The following is a 27,768-nucleotide window of genomic DNA, read 5'->3' on the forward strand; positions in this document are numbered from 1 at the left end:
ACTCATGCAACTATGTCTAATAATCTGCTAAAATATTTAAGAAATGCAATGAAATTATAGCCGGCTGCTTTGTGTTCCCTCTTGACTTGAAATGTTTGGTTTTATTACTTCAGGTTATGTTTTCAGACTTCGATCAGAGCCCTCTCTTCCACCAATGGTTGATACCAATTCTGTATTATTGCTCTGTATTTAATGCAACATGTTGAATATACTAAACAAACTTGACTGACTGTCGGCTTGTAGTGTCTTCAAGGAAATTTAATTGTCTTTAAGGAAAACTAGACACACTTTTTTACCTTAAACATAGCAATAATTAAACTTAATCATATTAATAAGCTCATACACTGGCTTTACATTTATCAACATGTTTTTTGACTGTCTGTTTATCTGTCCATACTTGCATACACATCCACATAAATCTTTTGTGGGTAAGTGTGTGTGCTGTTTGGTTGTAACAGCATAAATACAGTAGCCGCTGTCACTTTAACACCTTGTGCATAGATAAAGTCCATTAATCATAATATAATTGTTTGTGTTCATTGAAATACTGACAAGATGCTGTTTCTGCACATAAGCTTTTATTTAAAAGCAGCAGAGATGAACTCGCTTCAGCTGTCATAGGCTCAATGATAATTTAAGTTTTTATTTATTTTTTTAGCTTGGTCACTACTTTGCCCGAGGAGAATTACTGTACTGCTATGGCTTAGGAGATGCTGCCTATCAGTGCCAAGCTCTCCTTTCCATTTTTTAATTCCTCTACAAAACATCCTGTTCTTTCTTTGCTGCTTTGTTGAGTATAAGCAGTTTTAGCAGTAATATCTATATTCATTGCATTATTTATTTATAGAGTCACTTCAGGCGAATGGCAGGCAGGTGGAAATAGAATAAGATAGAATATAAAATAGAGCGGCTTGGTGAGAGAAACTATGCTTTTATACTTCTATAGCAAAACAAGAACATCACTATCCGTTCACCAAATCATTGGACATGTCAATCAAACATTAATTAAAAAAAATATTAGTATGAACTATTTTAAATGGAACTTGAGTTGACTATTCCAAATATATATGAGTCAATACTTAGTCCATGACAGGATCAAGACAATTAAACTATGGTCTCGAGATCGAGTTTGAGTCTTGAGTCCTTCAGCACTGAATTAGGAGCTTGTCAATAACTGCAGTTCGATTCTAGATTGTGATTAAGTGGTTCGGGGCTCACTTATTACATTAGTAATGAAGAGTTGAAGATGATTAGAACCTTTTCTGTGCTGATTATGTCCATCACAGCGATGTCACAACCTCATAATTTGTTAAACCCAAACTGCTCATTACAGCTCGATTACAGCTTGACATCTTTTTAAATGAGGGATATTATGTATTGCATAATGTGTGGAGTAAATAATAAATCAGACCCAGTGTTGTTTCAGTGAATAGACACAGCTGATTCTTTTGTACCATGTGCCAAATAGTCACATGATGTTATACTATCATAAAAACGGACCTCGAATTCATGAACACTGTGTGTTTTTGTTCCAGTGCTGAAGAGGCAAGTGAGTCCAGAGGAACTTCAGACTCCTGGTGGACCTTACATAAAGAAGACATTCACAGTAAGTCATTCACTCACACTGCTGCCAAATGTGCACAGACTCCAAGCTCTAATTGCATAATTTACTATGTTTGGTTCTGAGAATCAATTTACAGGCAGGAAAATGTTCAGAAATAAATATAGCGACAGGAAGTTGTTCCTCAGATGCATTCAAAGTCTCAGATGGATCAACAGGAAAAGCCAGAAGCAAATCAGGATTGCGTAAGCTCTGATACTTGTCTTCTGCTTTCAAGTATATTATTTAAGAAAATAATTAAACAAGAATTAATTGTGTCCACTAGACATGCAACAATACAGTTAGCCCACGATTCATTACATACCTTGGTTATTTAACACGTTTTCGGTTCGTTTCTCATGGCTTGACAAGTGTTTTTTTTTCTATCGGCAATAGGAACAAGTAGAGGTTAAGGAGAAAAAAAAATAAAAACGATTTTATTGCACTATTCATTTTGTTTTACTTAAAAGCCAAGAAAAGTACATTAGTTCCTAGTGTATTGTATAAAAATTTTAACACTGAAATCTCACAGCTGCTGGTAGCCCATGTACATACTGGGGAACACATAAAATCCTACATTTTGAAAATCAACACACATGTGAAGTTAATAAGATAAATTGGCCATTTCAAATAAACATATTTGTACTTAAATAAACATAAATAAACCATCTTAATTATCTCGGTGCTGAAAAAATCTGACTGTAGTCTGTGACGCGGAATGAGTGCTTTTATAAGATGACAAAAGTCCACATCTCCAATTACTGAAAACGGCTGAAAATCTTTAGCAATAAACACCCGCACTGCCTTTGTTATTGTATGTGTCTCTCTGAGCCAGTTTGGTATGTTTGCTTGAAAGATTCAGCGAGAGATTGTTGCTATTTGGAGGACTTTATTACCTTCTCTGCTATCCTGCCTTTAGACAGTGATATTGCTGGGTGATGGAGCTTCAGATGTGCCGTCATGGTTACACGTGTAAAACAGTGCTTACACACAGTTATTTTTTGTTCACCGTTTATTTTTTTATTGGCATTATACTTACCGGCAAAATCGAAATGTCCTCAGACCGCAGATTTGAAAGACGCCGGTGCTTTCTCGTACTGTTGCATCACTTCGCCGACGCTTCCTTGTACTGTTGCCTCAGCCTCATTTCACCACCGCTCGCCATGTTAAAGTGTTGAATGATGGTCAATTGCCCTCTAACTTTAGAGCATAGTGATTGGATATTTACTCGCGGGGAGGAGTTTCCTCATCTCAGCTCATGGACTTACAGGCACACACAGTCAATTCGGGGAGATATAAAACACACATAAATTATTTAAATGCAAAACCAAGAAAACCGCAATTCACAAGTGCGTATTGAACCGTGGAGGTCGTACCGAATGGTTCAATATTATATTGAGAACCGTGACATGCCTAGTGTCCACTAAGTTATACTTTATTATTATTTGTCTGTGTTGTTTATATATAAATCAAATATTTAAGTCATACCCATAAAATTTTGTTGAATGTAACTGTGCTTAAATAGTTCCATTGTACCAATTGTACCATCACTGCAATACTGGCAACCTGAACTGAGTTGATGAAACGTTTATATGCCCCAAAAAATCTATATAGGCATGTTTAGAAATGAATGTAGAATATAGAGTTTAGATGCAAAAAGTTTCTAAGTGCCATCTGAATTTTTCTTCTAAAATTAGTATTTTTTCTCTAATTATAGGCTCAGTAATCAGTGTAGGTTGAGAAATTTCATTTCTATGGCATAGATTAGAGTAATTTCATTGCCTTTAAAGTGTAATAACTAAAGATAAACATAGGAGGCGGAGAAAAATTCTAATTTTAGTAGAAACTTTCAGAAAATGTAAAACCACTTCGTTTAAAGGGTCATGAAACCCCCTATTTCAGTTCAAGTGTACCTCAGAATTTTTTCCAAATATGCTCCGAGAGGGGCGTGGAGCGCTGAGCAGAGGGATGATTGAACATGGCCTGCAGAACATGGAAATAGAAGGGCTCACCAGCTTAAGTTAAAAAAGTCTGATACAAAATGTGAGGAGATGCATGATTTTATAGTTTATTTACAAAGTTAAAATGCAAAGAAATAAACAGTAATTAATTTAATGTTAAATATATGATAAGCTGTTCGTAATTTCATATAATATATAACCACTATTTTTTATATCATTAAAAAGATAATCATGTTTGTATAAACACTAAATGAAGAGGACTTCTCTCTTTCTGAATCCGAGTCTGAATGCAGACAATGTGGATAGCAATGAAGCAGGTCTCTTTACCTATCTATATAGCCCTGCCAGTAATCTGGAGGTATTTAAACAATGACAAACACAGCAGCACGGATATAGGCATACCTGCCAACACTCTCACATTTTTCACGGGAGTCTCCCATATTTCAGACCCATCTCCCGCCCTTCTCCCGTATTGTTCTGTCTCCCGGAAAACTCCCGGAGTTCCACTGCCCCCCTCCTCAGCGTTTTGGTACAGTCCTCATGTTCACCGAACCCAACACACAAGCATCCTCATACTCACTCTCCGCTTTTCTGTTTGCGCACCCTCTCCCCGCTCTAAACTTTGCGCGCGCGCAACACCATCAACCACCCTAGAAGATGAAATTAGCTGACAAAAGCTTCAAAAAGAAAAATTTTTTTCCCACAATTAAAGCTGACATTGATGTGCTAATGTTGTCTTAAATGAAGTTCAACACACACAAATAGGTTAAATTTAAAAAAAAAAAAAAAAAAAAAGTACTCTGTGGTGTCTTGAACCACTTAAAGATCACCGTGGAGCCATTAAAAACTCTTAAGTTAAGCAGAATCATGATGATTTTTTGACAATCCTTCTATATTATGAATGTATTCTCATAGAAATTATTTGAAACTTTATTTTAATTGCATTTAATTTGATTTCAATGTATTTAAATTCCATTTTGTAAATTTTGTTTGATTCAGACACTAATATATGACGTTGCACAATTGCATACTTTTTGTATTCATTACATTAAAATATAATAAAATAAATCAATAATAATAATAATAAATAAGAAACAAGCATTCACATGATGGTAATATGGACACAGTGTAAGTGATAAAGCAATTTAAAAGCATTTCAATAAGTAAATGTGCTTGGATGTATGTGTTTTCAGATTGTGGGAGATGCAGTGGGCTGGGGCTTTGTGGTGAGGGGAAGTAAACCCTGTCACATTCAGGCCGTGGACCCTGGAGGACCCGCGGCAGCAGCAGGAATGAAGGTACAGTACAACATTTGTTATGCATTTTTTTTTTAAAGTGGGACAATATTATGACCACATTCTGATGTATTAAAAAGCCAGAACTATTTAATTGATAGTGTTATGCTCAACATCCAACATGAATCTTATACAGTGTAAGTTACTTTAAAAAAGTAATTTATTGCTGATTACTAATTACATCCTTAACGTTGTTTTTAAATTACTTTTCAAATGATTTTGTCTAAAAATTACCTTAATTACTCAAAAGTAATTCATTAAAACATATAAATCTCAAAACAGACAATTAAAAAAATCCTTTCAAATTAAATAGAGCCTTTCATATTTTAAAAAAATGTAATACTAAAGAAAAGTTAAACATTATATAATTTAAAACACAAAATGTTTCAAGGTAATAATACTTATCATATAATATGAGTCATTTCTTACTCAATTGTTTATCATGCATGTTCAGTCATCTTGATAAATGTAACCTTCTTTCATTGATCAATACAATTACCCTCAAAAAAACAACAGGAATCAATCCAAGGCACTCGAAAAATGTGGAAAATTTAAAAAGCCTTTATTCACATGGCTAAATCTTAAAAAAACCTACGTGTTTCAGCAAGAATCTGCCTTCATTAGGGTAACCCTGTTACTGTAAATATTTTTCAAAACTTTTTGTGTATTGTAAAAATATAAAAGAAAATAAGGGTCAAATCTTACTTGCAGTACGTCAGTCTAGTCTATATGAATGTTCTACACTCTTTAAAAGCATAAAAGTACAGTAGAGTGAATTACTGTAAATATTTTTCTTTAATATTTGTGTACTGTAAAAATATGAAAGAAAATATGGGTGAAATCTCTCCTGTATTAAGTCAGTCTGGCCTATATGAATGTACTACACCCTTTAAAATCATAAAATTACAGTAGGGTGATATACTGTAAATATTTTTCCTCAATATTTGTGTATTGTAGAAACATGTATAAATATAGGGGTGAAATGTCACCTGTAATAAGTCAGTGAGGCCTGAATTTACTACACCTTTTAAAACCATAAAATTACACTAGGGTGATTTACTGTAATTTTATTTTCCAAAATATTAGGGTACTTGTAACGGGGAGACTGACACGGAGGGATCCATTTTGCAGTATTTATTAAGTCACACTTAAACATCAACACCTCGCACGGTTGTGCGAACATACAACATACAACTCAACGATGATTAGCAGATAACAGAGGCAGAGTGATTACCAGGCTTGAGTCAAGGGCAGGCAGCGTGGTTCAGAGTCCGTAATACAGGCTTTAGTCAGGGGCAGGCAGCGAGAATCAGAGTCCGTGTAATCAGGCTTTAGGTCAAGGGCAGGCAGAAGACAGAGCAGAGTCGAGGAACGGGCTGAAGTGGTAAACGGGAGATCAGGCAGAATAGAACGCTCAGAAATGCTGGCCGGGGCTAAACAAGACTTCGCAATGAAGTGTGTGTGTGAGCTGCTTATATGTGGTACGTGGGTCATTAGTGAGATGGAGAACAGGTGTGCTGGGATCTGAGTGAGAAGGATGACGTAATGGTTAGAAGTCCGGAGATGGTGACCTCTGCTGGTCAGCGAGGGGAATGACTGGGACCGAGTCGGTGACAGAGCCCCCCCCCAACGAACGGCTCCTGAAGTGAGGCAATTCTCGACGCCGGGGTCTTCCACGGGGGCGAGGGGCCGGCATCTCCGGATGTTGTGAGTGGAACTCTTCCAGTAGTGTGGTGTCGAGGATGTCCTTGCGGTTAATCCAAGATCTCTCCTCCGGACCGTACCCCTCCCAATCAACGAGATATTGGAGTTGACCGCCCCGGCGTCTGGATCTCAGGATCTGGTGGATCTGGTAAGCCTCTTCGCCATCGATCATGAGAGGCGGGGGACCCTGTTCACCGGCTGCCACCTCCCTATCCGTCTCGGCTGGACCAGCAGCAGGCTTGAGCAGAGAGACATGGAAAGTTGGGGAAATACGAAAATGATTAGGGAGTGTCAGTCTGAACGAAACAGGAGATATTTGTCTTTCTATCTGGAAAGGACCCACGTACCTAGGACTGAGTTTCTTGCAGGGCAGCTTGAGGCGTAAGTCGCGGGTGGAAAGCCATACCCATTGTCCTGGGGAATACATGGGACCAGGACGTCGGTGTCGATCGGCTTGTTCCTTGAAACGCCTTATGGCGTGAGAGAGGTGAGTATGAGCTGCGTTCCAGACCTCTTCGCAGTTTTTAAACCAGGTATCCACCGCAGGGAGTTCAGAGGTCTCGCCGGACCAGGGAAAGAGCGGAGGTTGGAAGCCCAGCACGCATTGAAATGGGGTTAATCCAGTAGATGCTTTTTTGAGGGAGTTCTGAGCATATTCTGCCCACATCAAAAATTTGGCCCATTCGTTCTGGGTCGAGTGACAATACGTGCGGAGGAATCGACCGATCTCTTGGTTCAAGCGCTCTGTCTGCCCGTTGGATTGGGGGTGATAGCCGGATGTTAGGCTGACGTTGATTTGGAGATTTTTGAAGAATGCTGACCAGAGTCGGGATGTAAACTGGGGACCTCTATCCGATACGATGTCTTCGGGGAGACCATAGTACCGAAACACACACTCGCAGAGTAACTCAGCCGTTTCCATGGCTGTGGGCAGTTTGGAAATGGGAATAAGGCGGCAGGATTTCGAAAATCGGTCCACTACTGTGAGGATGGTGGTTTTGCCCTGAGATATGGGTAAATCGGTGATGAAATCTATAGCGATGTGTGACCAAGGACGATGTGGCACCTCCAGGGGTTGGAGTAATCCAGCTGGACGGTGACGGGAGTGTTTGGACATCTGACAGGGTGAGCATTTGTTAATGAAGTTGATTACATCCTTGTGTATGGAGGACCACCAGTAGCGGGATTGAATCATTTGCACAGTGGCTGTGCTGCCTGGGTGACCGGAACTGGGGTGGTCATGTACCTCGGAGATGAGTCTTTCTCGAAGCGACGAGGGAACAAAGATTTTATTCTCCGGACAGGGCTGCTGAGAAGGATTACTTTCGGCGGCTTGGAGGATCTCCTGATCTATATCCCACTGGATGGGAGCGACAATTAGAGGACTTTTGATTATGGGCTCGTCAGGGATTTCAGAGGTCTCATCGTCTGAGAGGCGGGACAGAGCATCTGCTTTGATGTTTTTCGAACCAGGGATATAGGTGACTTGGAAGTCAAATCGTGTGAAAAACAGCGCCCATCTTGCCTGTCTAGGATTCAGACGTTTACAAGACCGGATGTATTCTAGGTTCTTGTGATCAGTGATGACGATGAAAGGGTGTTTTGCGCCCTCAAGCCAGTGTCTCCATTCCTCTAGCGCAGCTTTCATGGCGAGGAGTTCTCGGTTTCCCACATCGTAGTTCCGTTCAGCGGAGTTAAGCTTGCGAGAATAGAAGGCACAGGGATGGAGCTTCTTATTCACTAGGGATCGCTGGGACAGGATGGCTCCAATTCCAGTGTTTGACGCGTCAATTTCGACGACAAAGGGTTGTTCGGGATCAGGATGACGCAGAATGGGTGCACTGGAGAAGCGAGTCTTTAGCTGGGTGAATGCTCGGACAGCGTCTGGGTTCCATTTAAGGCGAGCATTGTTGGCTTTGACCATGGCGGTCAGTGGGGCAGCGACTGAACTGAAGTTCCGTATGAAGCGCCTGTAGAAGTTAGCAAAGCCCAGGAATCGTTTTAGTTGCCTGATGGTTTCGGGTTGCGGCCATTGTGTCACAGAGTCAACCTTTTGCTGGTCCATGGCCACGCCTTCTGGACTGATAATGTAGCCAAGGAATGAGATGCAGGTCTGGTGGAATTCGCACTTGGAGCTTTTTGCATACAGCTGGTTTTTAATGAGACGTTTGAGCACTGCTCGAACGTGCTGGATATGCTCAGATAGCGAATTGGAATAGACCAGGATGTCGTCAATATATACTATAACCCATTTGTTGAGCATGTCTCTAAATATCTCATTTACAAATGCCTGGAACACGGAAGGACTGTTTGCTAGGCCGAAGGGCATAACGAGATAATCATAGTGGCCGTCAATTGTAGAGAACCCGGTTTTCCACTCGTCTCCCTGTCGTATGCGGATGAGGTTATAGGCACTACGGAGGTCCAACTTAGTGAAATACTGGGCGGATCGGAGTTGTTCAAGGGCGGCAGGAACCAATGGTAATGGGTAGCGGTATTTGACTGTGATCTCATTCAATCCTCGGTAATCGATGCAAGGGCGTAAGCTGCCATCCTTCTTCTTGACGAAGAAAAACCCTGCTGAAGCGGGAGAAGTAGATGGTCGAATAAATCCTTTTTCTAGCTCCTCAGAGATGTACTTCTTCATAGCCTCAGTTTCAGGTTGTGAGAGAGGGAATATGCGACCACGAGGGGGCGTGGTGCCGGGTAGCAGCTCAATGGCACAGTCATTATCACGATGAGGAGGGAGCTTAGTAGCCTTCTGCTTATTGAATGCTTCAATTAGATCGTGATAAGCATCAGGAACATGATGGAGTTCAGAGTCTTCGGTCTTGTTGATTGTGTTGATCTGGATAGGGGAAACAGGATGCAGACATTGGGTAAAGCATTGATTGCTCCATTTTATGATCTCACCAGTTCTCCAAGAGACTTGAGGGTCATGCTGTTGTAGCCATGGTAACCCGAGAATCACAGAGTGTTTAGGGGAGTTGATGGCAAGAAGGGAAATTTCTTCTTCATGAAGAGAGCCTGTTTGAAGCAAGACTGGCAGGGTCTGGAATTTTATACGTCCTTCTCCCAAAGGGCGCCCATCTACAGCAGTGATGGCTATGGAGGAATCACAGGAGGTTAGAGGAATGGAGTGAGTGGTGGCAAACGTGTAATCGATAAAGTTACCAGCGGCTCCTGAATCGATCATGGCCATAGTCTCAATCTCGTTTCCATCATTTCTCAAAGTGACAGGCAGATTCACAACATTATTAGTGGTAGTGAACATAGTGGTTGCACTCACCGAGAGGATTTTAGGGAGAGGCTTGTTGGGACATAAAACCTTCGTATGACCTGGAAGTCCGCAGTAAATGCACAAGTGATTTCTTCTCCGTCGTTCTCGCTCTTCTGGGTTCAGACGGGTTCTACCCAATTGCATGGGTTCAGCGGAGGTTTCAGGGGATACAGGACTGGAAGCAATTGAGCAGAGCGGATTGCGAGTGCGGAGGAGAGTGTCTAACCTTATGGAAAGCTCGATTAGTTGATCCAGAGTTTTCCCATCGTCACGACATGCCATCTCTCGCTGCAATTCTGGCTTTAGAGCCCTTCTGTAGAGCGTGACGAGCGGATCATCAGCCCAGCCAGTTTGCGCTGCCAAGGTGCGGAACTGCAGAGCGAACTCAGCTGCGGAGCGATCTCCCTGCTGGATACACAATAGCTCCTCGCCAGCGTTACGACCACCCTCCGGATGATCGAACACAGTGCAGAAACGTTTGAGAAAGTCATTAAACGAGGGAAATATCGGGGTACTGTCTGGCCAAACTGCAGTAGCCCAGTCTAGCGCTTTCCCAGTGAGCAGTGAGCACACAAAAGCAATTTTCCCGTTCTCGTCCTTAAATAGATGGGGTTGTTGGGCGATAAACAGTTTGCATTGCAATAGAAAGCCTTTACATTTTGCTGGGTTACCTGAGAACTTGTCAGGAAAAGCCAATCGAACTCCGGAAGTCATCGGGGGTTGTGCAACAACAAGTGGACTTGGAGGGTAGTTGGCGGTCGGTTGCGCAGTGGCAGCAGCTTGCAGGTTTTGGAGGGATTTCACCAGTTAATCTGTTAACTGAGTTAGGTGTGTTAGTTGTTGTTGGTGTGTTGACAATACCTGAGCTTGTGTGGTGACTTCGTGAGACAAAACCTGGATGGCTGCGGGATCCGTGTTTGGCGAAGTCTTCTGTAACGGGGAGACTGACACGGAGGGATCCATTTTGCAGTATTTATTAAGTCACACTTAAACATCAACACCTCGCACGGTTGTGCGAACATACAACATACAACTCAACGATGATTAGCAGATAACAGAGGCAGAGTGATTACCAGGCTTGAGTCAAGGGCAGGCAGCGTGGTTCAGAGTCCGTAATACAGGCTTTAGTCAGGGGCAGGCAGCGAGAATCAGAGTCCGTGTAATCAGGCTTTAGGTCAAGGGCAGGCAGAAGACAGAGCAGAATCGAGGAACGGGCTGAAGTGGTAAACGGGAGATCAGGCAGAATAGAACGCTCAGAAATGCTGGCCGGGGCTAAACAAGACTTCGCAATGAAGTGTGTGTGTGAGCTGCTTATATGTGGTACGTGGGTCATTAGTGAGATGGAGAACAGGTGTGCTGGGATCTGAGTGAGAAGGATGACGTAATGGTTAGAAGTCCGGAGATGGTGACCTCTGCTGGTCAGCGAGGGGAATGACTGGGACCGAGTCGGTGACAGAACTGTATATTTATATGAATGAAATTTTTTATAAATCTGAAGTGTAGTAAGTCTGTCTGGTATTTGGAAATGAACTACACCATTTAAAATTAGATTTAAGAGTTCACACTTAGACATTGTTTGACAAATCTTAGCAGGTTAAGCATGCTGTCCCGGAAGAGAACCCTGAGCTTGGAGATAGTTAGCCCAGGGCTTCCGCCTAGTCCATAGAGCAGTAAGGGGAGGACGAGATCAGGTGGTTCTCGAGGGCTCCCTGTGGTAAAGGAGGAAAGGAGAAAATGAAAATAAGGGAGTAGTTCTACCTAGGCTACTAATAGTGAGTTTGGATTAATCTGATTGGCTAACTAATGAATGTAGATGGGTGGCCAGCTGCAGTCAATCATATCACGTGCTCCTCTCGAAATTAGTTCGTGAAACTTCACAAATTATAGTTTGGTGAATTACAGTGATTATTTTTCCTAATTTGTTGCATACAGTTTATTTCAAGAGTTCACACTTAGATAATTCTCAACTATGATAGCAGGTTTGGCATGCTGTCCCGGGAGAGAACCCTGAGCTCGGAGATTGATGAGCCCAAGGTTCCCGCCTGGTCAATGAGAATTAAGGAGGGATACGAGATCAGGTGTTTCTTGAGTGCCCCGTTTGTGCTTTGGCTAATATGGTGGTGCTGATTGATTCATAGAGGTAAAGTTGGTTTTATATTCAGATATTCGGACATTCTCCTTAGTAATGTAATTTCAGAGAAGTATTCTTTGCAACTTCTAAATAGGGAAATTATATTAGCAGTCAATGACTATCAAAGTACAGCATTTTTTCACAGTGAATTAGATAATGTTAATGTTGTTTAGAAGTTTAGAAGTCATACTGGCATGCTAATTCCGATTGAATATTCAAGGCAACATGGTAAACAATACAGAGAGTGCTAAATGAACGTGCGAATATAAAGCCAACTTTACCTCTATCATATATTAATGGAAATATTGGGAAATCTCTGCTGTAGTAAGTTAGTTTAGTCTCTAGGAATGTAAGCACACTTTTGAATGAGAAGCTTACATCTAGGTGAATCTAGGTGAAATACTGTAATATTTTTCCTATATATTTGAGTATACATAAATGAAGGAGAAAATGTGAGAAAATATCAAGAATATCATCGAATAGTCAAGGTAACATGGTAAACTACAGAGACTGCTAAATGAACGAATGTGCGAATATACAGCCAACTTTACCTCTATCTTAAGCTGCTGTGCACTGTATGCCTATGAAAAGAAATGTTGCCTATCTCTGCTTTGTATGTACTGTATAGTTAGAGGGACAGTAGACTTGTTATCTATAGTGAATCCTCTAACCATTTACTGGAATCTGTATACTAATCAATACTAATCAATACTTTTTTCTGCTTTGCGTTACTGTGCGTTTTGGTCCTGTCGATGTAATTTGCAGATGATCCCTAAAATTTTCTGCAAAAAATGTCTGGCGAAAATCAAACCTAAAACCAACTTTACCGAGTTCATGTCGCAAATAGCGGCCATAGCGATGAGATTTGTGCGTGACTTTCTGTGCAATGTAAACAAAAGAAATATCTGATAAATTATTACAAATGATCATGTATGTATGAACGCAGATGATAACAACAGTTCATTTAAATACTTATCTAATATAAAGCTTGACGTGATAACTAAAATCTATAATTGACGTATAATGACGTGATAACCAAAATCTATAACTGCATCCACAATTGTTATGCTGTTCAAAACATAACATGTAAGGGCCTACTCACACTATGCCATCCGTACCGTGCCCAGGCCCGTTTCCCGGATCGTTTGAGAAGTGTGAGTGCGCTGAATCAGGCTCAAGCATGGTTCACTTGGTTGGCCCTGGCCCGGATGGAAGAGGTGTGCCTGAGCGCGCATCACTTGGGCTTTGGCGCGGTACGCTTGTGTGTGAGTGCAAAACGCGCCAAAGCCCAAAACTGAAAGCGAGACGTAACTTTTAAGGGGTTGTTTCATATGGATTAATTAATCATTCTTACTGTTCAGTGATCGCAAATCACTGAACGCAAAGTGATCTGCTGTAGTTTATTAAAGACGCAAACCCCTCACTGCACGTCAGCAGACCTCCTCATTCCTGCAGCACGAGAGCTTTATGATTGTTTATGAGCGCCAAAAGTGGCGGATCTGTCCGGTGAAATATCTGACTGCATGTCACCGCATCCATAAGGACTGTTTGGCAAAATATTTGACTGCATGTCAATGCATAACAAACGACTGAAAGGATATAACTAGAGAAATCTCCACTGTGCTACTGGGTGAGAGCGTATGGCAAGCCATTTTAGCATTTAAACCTTGTTCTGACTATCCATAAATATATTTAGAGATATCTCTAATTATATTTTGACTAGTCATAATTATAATTCGACTAGTCAGATTGGAGATATCTGCAAATATATTATGACTGACTAGTCATATTTCTCCATTGACTTCCATTGAAAAATATTTGCAGATATCTCTAAATAAGTTTTGACTAGTCACAATTGTAATTAGAGATATCTCCAAATGAATTTTGACTAGTCAAAAATCCAATTCAAGATATCTACAACTGTAATTCGACTATTAGTAAATTAATTAGAGATATCTTCAAATATATTTGTAAATATCTCTAAATATGACGAATTAAAGACATCTCCAAATGTATGATGACTAGTAAAAACTCAGTTAGAGATATCTCTAATTACAATTGTGACTAATCAAAACTCATTTAGAGATATCTGCAAATATTTTTCAATGGAAGTCAATGGAGGAATATGACTAGTCATAATATATTTGCAGATATCTCCAATCTGATTTCGTACAATTGTAATTGCAGATATCTCTAATTGTCATTCTGAGTAGTGGAATTATAATTATGACAAGTCAAAATATAATTAGAGATATCTCTAAATATATTTATGGAGTCAGAACAAAGATTTAAATGCTAAAAAGGCTTGCTATAGAGAGCGCTTCTCACAGAACAGAGCAGCAGCGATGACGTAAGCGTGCCAAGGCCCGATATGGTGTGAGCGCAGGCCGCCGGGGGAGACGGGAGGGCGGACAAGCGTGCTTTGGCCCGGTTCAAGGCAACTGTACCTAGTGTGAGTACGGCCTAAGTGTGTCTAAATGTAGAAGAAGCCTACTTAAGCAATGCACTGCTTTTGTTGTGCTTTGAAATACAACATTTGAATGTTTGTATATAAAAAAAGTCTATTGCACTGATATAATGTAGTTTCAAAATGCAATATATTAACATTTTAGTGTAGAAAAAGCCAACATGGGTGTCTTAAGGAGCACAAATACAACATATGGGCTCTTATATGCTGTTGTGTTACAGTATCACTCATATTGCAAATCATATCTCTTCGGCCTGTCATATGGGATGCTTTCATGAACTGGCCCCCATGACAAACTAATTAAATAGCCCTGCTTTAAAGGGGAAAGTGTTTGTCAAGAGATAGTGCTAAGGGTCAAGATTTGCCATAAAATATTGCTTTACCATAAAATGTTGTTGATGTTAGATTAGGATCTACGAGATACAGGTAGATAAATGACAGAGATTATAAACACCAACCCACTCACGATCATTTAGCTTTGACCTTAGCTCTCAATTCAGCTCAAAATTGAGTCTGTTGGTCTTATTCATTTACTCAGATCCAGGCTAAATCCTCACTCATACCAAGAACAATATTTATAAAGATAAACATCCGCAAAAACCGCTATTATACATGATGGATTTCAATGTTTTTAGCCTTCATTAGCTGTAAAAAATGTTCTAATTAATTAATTACAAATGATAATGTTGTTCTGTAATGTTACTGTATCATTATTGTTGTTAAATTCAGGATTATATTTCTCAGTATCTCAATATCTGATTTTGTCCTTGGTGAATAGGCCTTAAAAACTTTGTGTCTTTACTGTATGTCTAATTTACAGCAGTGATAGATGGAGTCATATCTGTTTTGCATTCAACTGCTGTGACCCTAATTTATACCATAATGAAGCTTTACGATTATGCAACTGTAAAAAAACACTACTCCCTTAGCGTTACTTCTGAATGCTCATTACATAAGGTCATGTTTGCAGAGTGAGTGCACTGTATGTGCTCAGTCTGTTCTGCGGCAAAATCATTATGCTATTTAAAGACAATCTTGAGCAGAAGCTGTAATGCTGCACTTGTTAAATTACACCAGTCCTACCCCCAGTGTCTCCTTTTTATTGTAATGAACATTATTGCAAACACAATGAATGTCTATTAAACGTTTTACCAAATGAGCAAATCATACTGTGAAAACATTTACTTTTCCATTAATGAAAATGTTTGAACAGTTTATCCCACTTATTACACAGCTACTTGCCCCAAAACATAAAAATGAGACACAAAACATTTTGAGCCATAAAAGATGGGCAAAAAAACTGGAAGAGCAAAGGATCAACATACTAAATACTCTGAAAAGGTACAGTTATAAACATTATAAAAATAGATATTTGGTATAAAAACCAAGCTGAGTTTAAAAAGGCAAACTTTACAGGATCAAAAAGCATGTGACAAGTCTCGCTCAGACCCAATTGGCAACCCATGACATCATTGCCTAAAAATATCCAACAGTTTGTTGCTAAACATTTTTATTTACACTGTGTAATTTATTAAGTCTTTAAAGAAAGGAAAATTTAAAGAAAATGACAGAAAATGAAAATGGCGGACTGGAGTTTACACTATATTATTCAGTCACAGAATGCCACCAACCAAGGAGGGCTGTTGTATCATTCACACTAGCAGCGAATTTGTAGCTGCCTGTCGCTCTCTGGGTGGCGATTGAAACCGTCAATGGGCATTTCCATGTACATAGAGTAAGTTTACTGGAGGATACAACCAGCCTCTGCAGGAGCTGAGAGAGGATTATGTGAGCTCTACTAATGTTCATATTGGCTGTCCCTCAAGAAAGTTGCTCTTAATTTGCATAAACTTGAAGGATTCTGAACTGTCGCATCGCTCAACATGCCCACCTTGTCACCAACAGACGCTATCGATCACGTAGGCAAAGTTTGCTGGGAGTCGCTGGCTCTCTGTTGAAATAAACAGTTTCACTTTCACTTCACTGCAATTCATTTGTAGTGTAAATGTCGCTTAACACTGGAGGGCTTCAGTCTGTAAAAACAACCTCCTGAATATACTTTATCCCGCTTATCACATGGCTACTTACCACTAAATTTAAAAATTAGATACTATACATTGTAATGAGACATAATAGTTTATTAAGTCTTTTTAAAGAAAGGCAAAACTAACAGAAAATGAAACTGAATGGAGCATACAATAACGTACAGTACAAATTAATATGGCGCCAAACAGCTGCGAGACAGACAAGTGTATATAAATGTGAAAGTACCTGCTGATAGTAGGGATGCTCAAAATAATCGATTAACTGTTAACCGAAAGGGTGCGTTTGTAACCGATTAATGCTATCAGTTAAACAATTAAAATTATTATTTTATATATTTTTAGTTTGGCTGCATAAGGGGCCGATTGAATGCGCCTTTGCGTTAAGAGGGGCATCTTTTGCACCCGGCTCATCCCAGAGCAGCAGCTTGTGTTTTCAAGACAACTACAGAGAACTTTTAAAGAGCATGGTTTCCGCTACATTCATTCTTCCATGGCAGGGACCGAAATGCATCCCGTCACGACCACATTACCCATTCAAAACATTCAGTTATTGTTGTTGTTGTTTTTAATAGCGGATTATAATCGCATCAAAACGTATTAAAAGGTAAGTGAATCATAACAGCGCAAACTTTTCTGTAACCGTATAGTGCTGTGCGCTATCTGTTTAATCCTCTGGGAGTTACGTGCTGACTGACTGACTGTGTGAGTCCAGCAATCATGCGTGAGGCCGAAGCTTTCAGTTAAGATGAACACAGTTTCTATAGTTATACTTTATTTATAGATAAAGTATGACTCTGCATATAATTACTCTATCTTGCTGGAGTTTATAGCCGTTTCGCTTTACTTCAGGATGCATTAACACCGCTCTGAAGGTCTAATCGCTGTTTTAAGTTATCCAGAGCTGTATGAATGTACAAATCTTGAATATCACAATATTATTAAATATTACAATTGTAACAACATAGACAACAACACTTTTCCACAATCGATACCCAGCTGATTCAGTCGTTTCATAAGAGGACCGCGTTTCTCTTCTTTTTTCCTTGTCGACATAAAGGCAGTGAGGTGCACCTCGTGTTTTTGGAATGAAAAAAGCACGTTAGCTGTGGTGGGCCACTTGTTCAACTGCAAGACATATTTAACTTGCGGGACGATAACGTATAACCCGTGGCTACAGACACATTTGCCAAAGAAGCAAAATGGAAGAAGAATATTGCTGTTTGAAACAGACGTGTTGATGCCAAAAAAGCGCTGATGTTGACCTGGATCTGCGTCATAAACGCAACAAATAGGCTTTACCTTTTATTTTACAGCTTATAAAGCATGTATGCACATTAATGCAATATCATATTTAAACAACAAAACTGTTTACAAAAAGTCAACATATGCGTGCGTTGTTGTTGTCTTTTCATCACGCAGCGCGAGCACTTGAACCGCGAGGGAGAGAAAGGAAACCATATAGCAAGACATAATCTTTAAGTTAATTATTTCTATTAAAAATGTTAAAAGGTTTTGTGATTATAATAATAACAGCTTGGCATTAAATAAATGCATATTTTCCGTGGAGCGAGCAATTTGAGGAAGTCTGCGATTTTTGTTTGACGGAAGACAAAAATATGATTGGAAAAAAAGCAGCCTATGCCAGTTATTAAAAATAATCAGTCAGTGTTTTCGATTTGTAATATAAATTAATTATTTAAGTGAAAATAATTTAGGGCAGTCCTATTTATTTTATTTAGTTTATTCTGTTCTTCTGTTCTAAACACTGCAGGTGCGTGAAAATGCTCTGTTGTATTGTTCTATTATTAATAAGCTAGCATATAAAAATAAATCAGTATTTTAAAATGCAATATTTAATGTGCCAGACACAAAATAGACATGCCAATTTGTTTGATATAAAATTAATAGTAATCTGACCAGTTAACCGTTAATAACTGATTAATGAGCGGCGGTTGTTGGTTAGCAGAATTAACCGAAATAAGCATCCCTAGCTGATAGTAAAGATAGTTCGAAGTGTTAGTAGATTCACCAATTGCTATCTCGGAATAACATACCTTGGAACATGGGTCTCAAACTCGATTCCTGGAGGGCCGTAGCTCTGCACAGTTTTGCTCCAACCCTAATCAAACACAGCTGATCCAACTAATCAAGGTGTTCAAGACTACTAGAGACTATTAAGCAGGTATGAGTTGACATGAGTTATTCATGGCATCTTTGTTATACAGCTTGATATATTTACCTTTGGCCCACGGCTCTCAATCAAGTTTAGTATTTGGTCCTTTACAACAAAAAGTTTGGGCATCCCTGCCTTAGAACGTCACGACTGACCAACCAGAGTCAAATATTTCAGACAGCTGTGTAATAATTTAAACTAATCAATTGGTTTAATTGGTTATGCTACAAATGATTAGGTTCCTCTTACATAACTTTATTGGAAGTTATCATAACTTTTTCATTGTTGATTTAGATGATTTGTGTTTACAATGAATCAAAAACAATTACAGGGTTTTTTTCCGGCAGCTGGGGTGCTGGAAAAAAAACCCCGTAATTTAACAGCCTGCAATGTGAAGTGGACGCTTACAACAGGAAGTGCGGATCGAAATGCAAGTTTATTATGTAGAAAATGGTCATGCAGGCAACAGTCAACACAGGAGCAAACAGATGTACACGAGCAATCCAGAGTCGTGGTCAGTAAACAGGCAGTGGTCAAAAGGCAGGCAGCATACAGGAATAAACAAACAAAACAAGGCAAAGGTCAAAACTACGGCAGGAAAAGGCAAGGAAAAACACGTCGTAATGTTCACTATACAGTTTAACAAGACTCAGCACAGATGTGTGTGTGAGTGCTCTCTTTATAGTCCATGTAATCAGTTAATAAGCGGCTTCAGATGTGATTGTTTGCAATCAGACAGGATCTAGGCCAGGTATGAGAGTGGTGCATGACTGGGTCTTGTAGTTCTTTTGCTGGCAAATTTGTAGTTCTCCAGCGATCTGCATGGGCTAGATCAGGGGTGACTGTGACACAGTCGTTATTTTTATTTGTTTTCTGACACCTCAGCTGCCAGAAAAAATAAAATAAAAAATAAAATAACAGATTTATATTACAGTGTAATTACAGCTGCTAGTGTTGCACACACAACTGTAGAAGTGATGCCAAAACAGAGGTTCCAAGCACATGTTGACAATTAACCCAAATGGCAGGGTTTTAAAAACATTGTTTGTTTATCATTTGATGTTGATAACGGTAATGGTAGCTATGACTCATTTTAGATGACAGCTCCATTATGGGTTTACCAGGAAGGGCTAAAGGCTATGTTATTCATTAGCAATATTTCTCAGAGAGTCAATTTAGTAGAGTTTTAAAATATACCGTTCTCCCAAAAGATGTAATTGTATGAAAGTACTGCAGTGAAAAAGATTTCAATCTGTGTATTGTGCCATATACTGTGTGATTTATATGCTCCATATTCATTATGTTGTTTTTCAGCACTTTGTCTTTATCAAAGTACAAAAAGGGTGTAGTCAATGTGACTAAACATGAAACTGTGCTTTTCTCATGCTGTTCTCTACAGGTGTGTCAGTTTGTGGTTGCAGTCAATGGATTGAATGTGCTGAATCAGGATTACAGGACCGTCAGCAGCATCATTCTCACCGGCCCCAGAACAGTTGTCATGGAGGTTATGGAGGAAGGGGAATATTGAAGACGAGCTCTTCTGTGGTTTCTGTTATTCTCTGACTCTTTCTCTTTTTCCTTTAGCTGAACTTTTCTCAGCGAGTGAACATTTCTGAGAAGTGAAACCTTGATTCTGTTCATCATTTCAATTCGAACTGTTAGCTTAAAGAGCATGACACTAATCCATGCATTAAAATCCGTGCCTCCTATTGGCTCCCCATTGACTGTTACCGCTCCATGTCAGCTGAGACTGTAACTGGACAGATTTTATGGGAAAAGCAGCTGCCAAAAATCATTTTTTAGCAGAACTGTAGCATTTAAAACACTCATGGTAGGTTTGCAGGACAGATGCCAAACTAATATATTTGTCTGCCATTCAGGTAAGAGCACAATTCAGTGTTTTTTTTTTCTCGACTGTTTCTTTATTTAGAGTTCATGCTGTGACTTTTGGAGAGTAAAGGAAAATAATATAGCGTCAGGTATTTTTGGATGTTAATTCTTCACATTACCTTAGTGTGGTTAGTTTAAATTCTATAGAAAATATTTTATATAACTGTCATGCTTGCAGAGACTTTTGCTGGGTTCACACCAGAAGCAAAATGAAGTATTTTTATTAATAGATTACATACAAAGTCAATATAAATGTGGAAATATAGCCATTTTTCTGGGTGGCGCTAATTATGAGTGTGCAGAATTTGCCTCAGTGTTCGGCAAAAGGTAAAATAATTCAGCTTGAGCAGATAATTAGCTTGAGGTAGAAAAACTAAAAGTGTGTTTGGTGTGAGCCCAGCATTAGTGACATTTTATATATTTAGACATCCATCCAAATGCAGGTGACAACCAACAACAGCACTTACATACTTTAATTGAAACTTAAAGGTGAATGTTTAAAAACCTACGCACATCTAAAAGATGCTGTAACTCATCTTTTGTTTAAAAAAAAAAAGTCTTGTAAAAGTAGTTTGTATGTATAAGTAGTTTCAGTCTTTTGTTTAAATTGCATCTAAAAGGCAAATAATAAGCTATATAATGTTACTGTTATATGACAACAAACAGAAAAAAATCACTTAATAAAGTGTTAGGGCAAAAAAATACTTTAGGCAAGTACAAATACGCAGACATTTACATGTTAATCTGCACTTTTGCTTCGCTTTGCCCTTAATACATCACAATTCTTCAAATTCATTCCAAATCTTAACAATCTTTACTACATATTAGTTGAAGGAATAATAATAATGTAACCAAAAAAGTACGTTTAAATAGAAGTATGTGACATAGCTCGGTGGTTAGCACTGTCGCCTCACAGCAAGAAGGTCAATGGTTCGAGTTCCGGCTGGGTCAGTTGGCATTTCTGCGTGGAGTTTGCATGTTCTCCATGTGTTCGCGTGGGTTTCCTCCAGGTTCTCTGGTTCCTTCCACAGCCTAAAGACATTCAGTACAGGTAAATTGAATAAACTAAATTGGCTGTAGAGTTTATGTGTGTGCATGAGTGTTTATGAGTGTTTCCGAGTACTGGGTTGCAGCTGGAAGGGCATCCGCTGTGTAAAACATATGCTGGATAAGCAGTTCTTTCTGCTGTGGCGACCACTGATGAATAAAGGGATTAAGCTGAAGGAAAAATAATGAATGAATTGAAGTAAAAGCAGCAACACAATTAATGCTTATGATAAATGCATTCATACAACACAAATTATAATTATTTTTTTTAAAACAAGTACAAACTCTGGGCGAGGCAGTGGTGCAATAGGTAGTGCTGTCGCCTCACAGCAAGAAGGTCACTGGTTCGAGCCTCTGCTGGGTCAGTTGACGTGTCTGTGTGGAGTTTGCATGTTCTCCCTGCGTTCGGGTGGGTTTCCTCCGGGTGCTACTGTTTCCCCCACAGTCCAAAGACATGCAGTACAGGTGAATTGGGAAGGCTAAATTGTCTGTAGTGTATGAGTGTGAATTAGTGTGTGTGGATGTTTCCCAGAGATGGGTTGCGGCTGGACAGGCATCCGCTGCGTAAAAACGTGCTGGATAAGTTGACGGTTCATTCCTCTGTGGTGACAATTGATTAATAAATGGACTAAGCTGAAAAGAAAATGAATGAATGAATGAATAGTACAAACTCAAGAGAGTTAAAAGCTATTTTATGAAGTGAAAACTGTGTACTGTATTTATTTATACAATGAAATTTGTTATTTTTTTTAAGAATCAAAATGAATCTAATTTGCAAAGGAGACAAATAATTCATAGCGACGGATTTGTCATAATGCTAAATAGTTACAAATTGCTGTCAATTGTTTTAGAGATTAAATACAATGCTATAAGGGGGCGATAAATTTACATTAAAAGATCATTCACTTCAAACGGAATCTTAATTGATTCAAATATGCAGAGATTGCTTTTTAAATAGCTTGCTTAATGAGATTATAATCAAACTGTTGTTACACAATGCTGAAACCAAAAAGTTACCAAATTACCCATAACTCAGATATGTATCGCAATTTTTCATAATCTGTGTTTTGAGTGAATGGGCTGTGTCCGAAAGCTCTAAAATGCTGTCTTCAGAGGCAGCATTTCAAGGCGGGAAGACATCAAGGCACATCTGCTTTACTTCCTGTCTTCAGACTGTTGAGCCAAAAAAAAAAAGAAAAAAAAAGAAAAAGCTGGTGTCACGAATGGTTACTTGGGTGTCAGTTTGTAAGATTTCCATCAATGGTTTACACATTTGTAGTGAGAAGTTACCATTGTAGTAAGCAATTCCCTTAGTTATCATCAAAGGTCTCTCTGTTTAGTTGTACATTACATGATTAAATAATTATCCTCTTTTTTACGAGGTGACTTGATGCACAAACACTGTCCACCAGAGTCACTACCTGCTATGACAGCTATAGGCAACTAATCAGCTACCTAGGTTTTCAGATGCAGCCATGAATTGAACTCACTGGGACACCTAAAACAACAGCACACAAAATGTTGGAGTACAGCATGTACAATAGTGTCTGCTTTCTAGTACTTGTGTGAAGTATTTTTTTAGCCTTTTAACTGGAGAACTTTAAATACTGCCAGGAAAAAATATATAATTTAGGATAGTCATAGAAGAGTAGTGTCTATGGATTCATTTGCCAATTGCGTAACTAGTTTAAGAAGTATATCTTTAATATTATATGAAAAAGTCATTAGAGTAATCGTAAACATACAATAGATATGTTTGTGCAAATAAATCCCCATGCATGAAAATTACGAAGCAGTCAGTCATTCGTGCACGAGTGAAGACATCCCTTGTAAAAGAAAACGAACCAGGGTTTATTAGAGTAAAAGTTTAGTGACCATGGTTTTGTGACCAAATCATGATTAAACTATGGTTAGTGTTGCAAAAACATGGTTTTATTTGTGGTTATCATAGTTTAACTACAATAACCGTGGCTTTTTCTTTTATAGCAAAACTGGTTCATATTTGTAAGGGATGTCATGACATGCCATCTTTTCTATGCTCATAAACGAATATTGCATTTGTGGGAGTTTTATTGTAGTGAAATTGTACTAATTTGTGTTGATGAAAACAACAATAACAGTCACAGGAAGATTTTATTTGTTTTTGTATGAAGTAAGCTCAAATATTCTGCCTTAATGACCATGATTGTGCTGCTAATTCTCACGGCTGGTCACGTACCCTTACAAAAATATTCTAGTAAAATATGGTAAAAAATATTATAGTAAAAGTAATAGTTAGTTTTTTCCCTGGCAGATTGAATACCATTTATATAACTACATTTTACTACAGTTACAATGGTTTAACTACAGTATATATGTATAGTAAAACCATGACTAATTTTCATTATGTAACGTCTCTAATTATACAAAAGAAATCACGTCTGTTTGAAGACTTTAAAGATCGTGGAGGTGATCATGACAATCAGCATCAGGGTAGTCTGTTAAATTCAGGTCCAGACATGTGCCACATATTCTGTAAACTAATCCAATGATCTTGTCCTCCTTGTTTTTTTGACATGGAACAAATAGAAGAGTTTCATTCAAAGCTTCAATGCACATGTGTCCGTTTAAAGAGGAATGGTACATTACAGCCTATTTGTATTTCTCTGTGCAGCTCAAATCATGATTAATGTGTGTTTGATTCATGTTTTAATAAACACCTTGATTTCATTTAAAGCTGTCTGCTGGTCCTTAAAACCACATTATTTATTATATTTTGACTTTTTCTCTCACACACACACAAAAATGTTGGGTGTTTCATTGGGAGTTCCCATAGACTTAATTGTTTTTATATGGTACAAACTGTACCTTCTACTCCTAACAGAATAGTTGTGTATGATTTATACACTGTTTTTCATATACTTTTTTAATTAGCTGCTTATAGTATGGTTTACAAAGTTTAAGATACTAGTTCTCTGGATTTGGGTTTAACAGTGTTTGCTAACCTACTTGATTTTAAAGTCAAAGTCAAGTCAAAGTCAGCTTTATTGTCAATTCAGCCACATGTAAAGGACAAATAGAGAATCGAAATTATGTTACTCTCAGACCTTAGGTGCCTAACATATAATGTTAATATAAAAATTTGAAAAAAAAAAGAAAATTTACAATATATACAATTGCACATAAAATGTGGTCTAAAAATTATACATAAAATGTAGTATAAAAATATACGTAAGCAATAAAATTTGTAAACAATACAATGACATTAAGGGCAAAGAGCACATGAGTGCAAAGCAGAGTTTTGCAGATAAAGAACAACACTACATGTGTTGATGTTTGATTATAATACTTTACATGTTGCCTAAAGTGAAACATTTTTGTGAATAATAAACAATAAACCAACCATCCATTTATTAAACACCTATCCGGGGCCGGGTCATGGTTTCAGCTGTCTCAGCAAGGATCCCAAAGCATTCCAAGAACTACTCCGAGCTGCTCCTGGTTGACAGAGTTTATTACTTCTTGCCACGCTGTGAAGGAAGTGAAGAATCTCCTTAGGCAAAAAGTTTCTAGGTGCTAAGCCAGACAAAACAGAGTTCAGAAACCCCTTATGAGTAAAATAAGGGGTGGCTAGGGCATTCCCCACAGGACCTGACTGGGCATGGTCTCAAGGTGCGATGTGGGAAAATCCTCCTATAAACCCACCATTGGGCACTGGTGGAAGGCAGGGCCACGGCTTGATTTTTGGACCAATAAACCAGATTTCCACAAATATTTTATTGTACACAACCCCATATACACTGTTGATTTAAAATGTCAGAAAACATGGGATAATTTAATATTTAAATTTTAATATAAGTAAAACTATTTATGTTGCCACTTTTAATGTACATTGATTTGTACATGTACATAATGGAACTTCAAAATTTACTTTATTTTACTTTTGTAACAATAAGAAAGCAGGGCGACACAGTGGCGCAGTAGGTAGTGCAGTCGCCTCACAGAAAGAAGGTCTCTGGTTCGAGCCTCGGCTGTGTCAGTTGGCGTTTCTGTGTGGAGTTTGCATGTTCTCCCTGTGTTCGCGTGGGTTTCATCCGGGTGCTCCGGCTTCCCCCACAGTCCAAAGACATGCAGTAAAGGTGAATTGGGTAGGCTAAATTGTCTGTGTATGAGTGTGTATGGATATATCCTAGAGATGGACTGCAGCTGGAAGGGCATCCGCTGCGTAAAATATGTGCTGGATAAGTTGGTGGTTCATTCCGCTGTGGTGACTCCGGATTAATAAAGGGACCAAGCCGAAAAAAGAAAATCAATGAACAATAAGAAAGCAATATTATGCATAACATTTAGTATGAAATCTGCAGGTTGTGTATATATATATATATATATATATATATATATATATATATATATATATAAGGGATGTAACGGTATTGTTCATAACGTCATATACCGTCATACCGCAATAGCAATTTTTTTCAATATTACCGTAGTCGCATGACTCGATTAAACTATAAGTCTTCTGAGAAATTTTGCTCAGGCGAATGAAGCGAACGGGAGGTAGCGGAAACTACAATTCCCATCAACCCAGGCGTGGCCATCATCCTTTGCGGTCTGTTGTCGCTACAGATCCAGTAATGTGGAAATGGAGTGTGCTGCTTGTAGCGTGGATGAAAAAGAGCTGGAAATGATCGAATCTAAAGCGGGTTTTAAATCAGATGTGTGGAAGCATTTCGGTTTTTCTGGGGGTGTTGTTGTTGTCGCCGGGCGCGTACTGAATAGCGGTGTTGTCGCCCGCGTTCTATTCAGCTGTGTTGTCGCGCGCCTACTGAAGGGCAGGACGCAGGGTGTGTTGCGTCGCTGGGGGCACGTGTGATAATTTTGGAAGGGCACTTTCTATCCAAGACTAAAAAGGGCATGTGCACTGCATAGGTTGAGCCCTATGTGTGCACATGCCTGCAAGTTGGGGAATACGACTAATAACAGTCATGGGGACTGCAGAATACAGCGCACTGTTCAAATTGATGCAGACATTGACTTGTACAGCAAAGAGACCTCTATCTCACTCATGGCTTGTCCTCTCAAGTGGGGGAAAGACAATGCACAATGTTACCCACTGCTGTCAACTTGGGCCAAGTCATACAGTATCTCTGTCCCAGAAACCTCAGTCCCAAATGAGAGGTTTTTTTTTCTGTTGCAGGGGACATTGTAAATACCCAGAGATACCAGCTTTTACCAGATTATAGTTATATGATAATTTTCCTTAAAACCCATCTCTATCTAAGTGAGTGAGTGAGTGATTAAATGTTGAATGTGATGAGTTTTCAACAATACTAAATTGAAACTTTATTGTTTTACATGGTTTAATAATTTTTTGTTATTAAAATTGAAAAATTTAAGTTCCTGTTTCAAAGCTTACAGAAAGATGGCTAATTTGTATGTCACTGACACTTTTGGCACTTTTTTGGGGTATTTTCATTAGTTTTGTTTTTGCTGTAAATGATTCAATAAATACCATACCGTGCCATTCATACTGAGGTACTACTGTACCGTGAAATTCTGATACCGTTACATCTCTAATATATATATATATATATATATATATATATATATATATATATATATATATATATATATATATATATATATATATACACATATATATATCTTTGTTTTTTTTTCAATAAATACCATACCGTGCCATTCATACTGAGATATTACTGTACCGTGAAATTCTGATACCTCTTTGTTTTTTTTTGTGGTTTTTTTTCAATGCCAGGTTTTCTGTGTGGCATTAGACTTTTATGCCCAACTACGTATATTACAATAGTAAACTACATCTATTTTATGCGAAACTTTACAACAGGGGTGCCCAAACTTTTCCATAAAGGGCCAAAAACCAAATATCATTGAGAGCCGTGGGCCAAAACTTAAAAAAATAAATTAAAAACATTATATAGTATTAACTAATGCTGTGTAAATGAAAAAAGAATAATAATACTAAAAAAAAACATTTATAAAACAGTGGAGTTCAGTGCTGAATACACTATAGTCAAGCAGAATCTGCTGTTGCCTTCATTTGCTAACTGATGTCTCTGCATTGTTCTCTATCCGTCTGGTGACAGTATGTACATTTAAAAAAATCTAATTTATTTTACAACATTTTATATTTCATTTAGGCTTTTTGAAGCTTATA

General features: G+C 38.7%; 1 protein-coding gene across 2 annotated transcripts in view; it reads left to right on the forward strand.

The window, feature by feature from the left end:
- The window catches only part of deptor (DEP domain containing MTOR-interacting protein), a 92,866-nt gene extending 68,558 nt beyond the window's left edge, over positions 1-24,308 (forward strand). For both annotated transcript variants that reach the window (NM_001442356.1, NM_001077320.2), the window contains 3 exon segments: positions 1,536-1,606; positions 4,755-4,859; positions 20,056-24,308. In NM_001442356.1, the coding sequence (NP_001429285.1) occupies positions 1,536-1,606; positions 4,755-4,859; positions 20,056-20,184 (305 nt within the window). In that variant the 3' untranslated portion in view covers positions 20,185-24,308.
- Positions 24,309-27,768: the final 3,460 nt, after the last annotated feature.

This window comes from Danio rerio, chromosome 16 (genome assembly GCF_052040795.2).
Source record: "Danio rerio strain M-AB ecotype USA chromosome 16, GRCz13ab, whole genome shotgun sequence".
In the NCBI taxonomy this organism is placed as follows: Eukaryota; Metazoa; Chordata; class Actinopteri; order Cypriniformes; family Danionidae; genus Danio; species Danio rerio.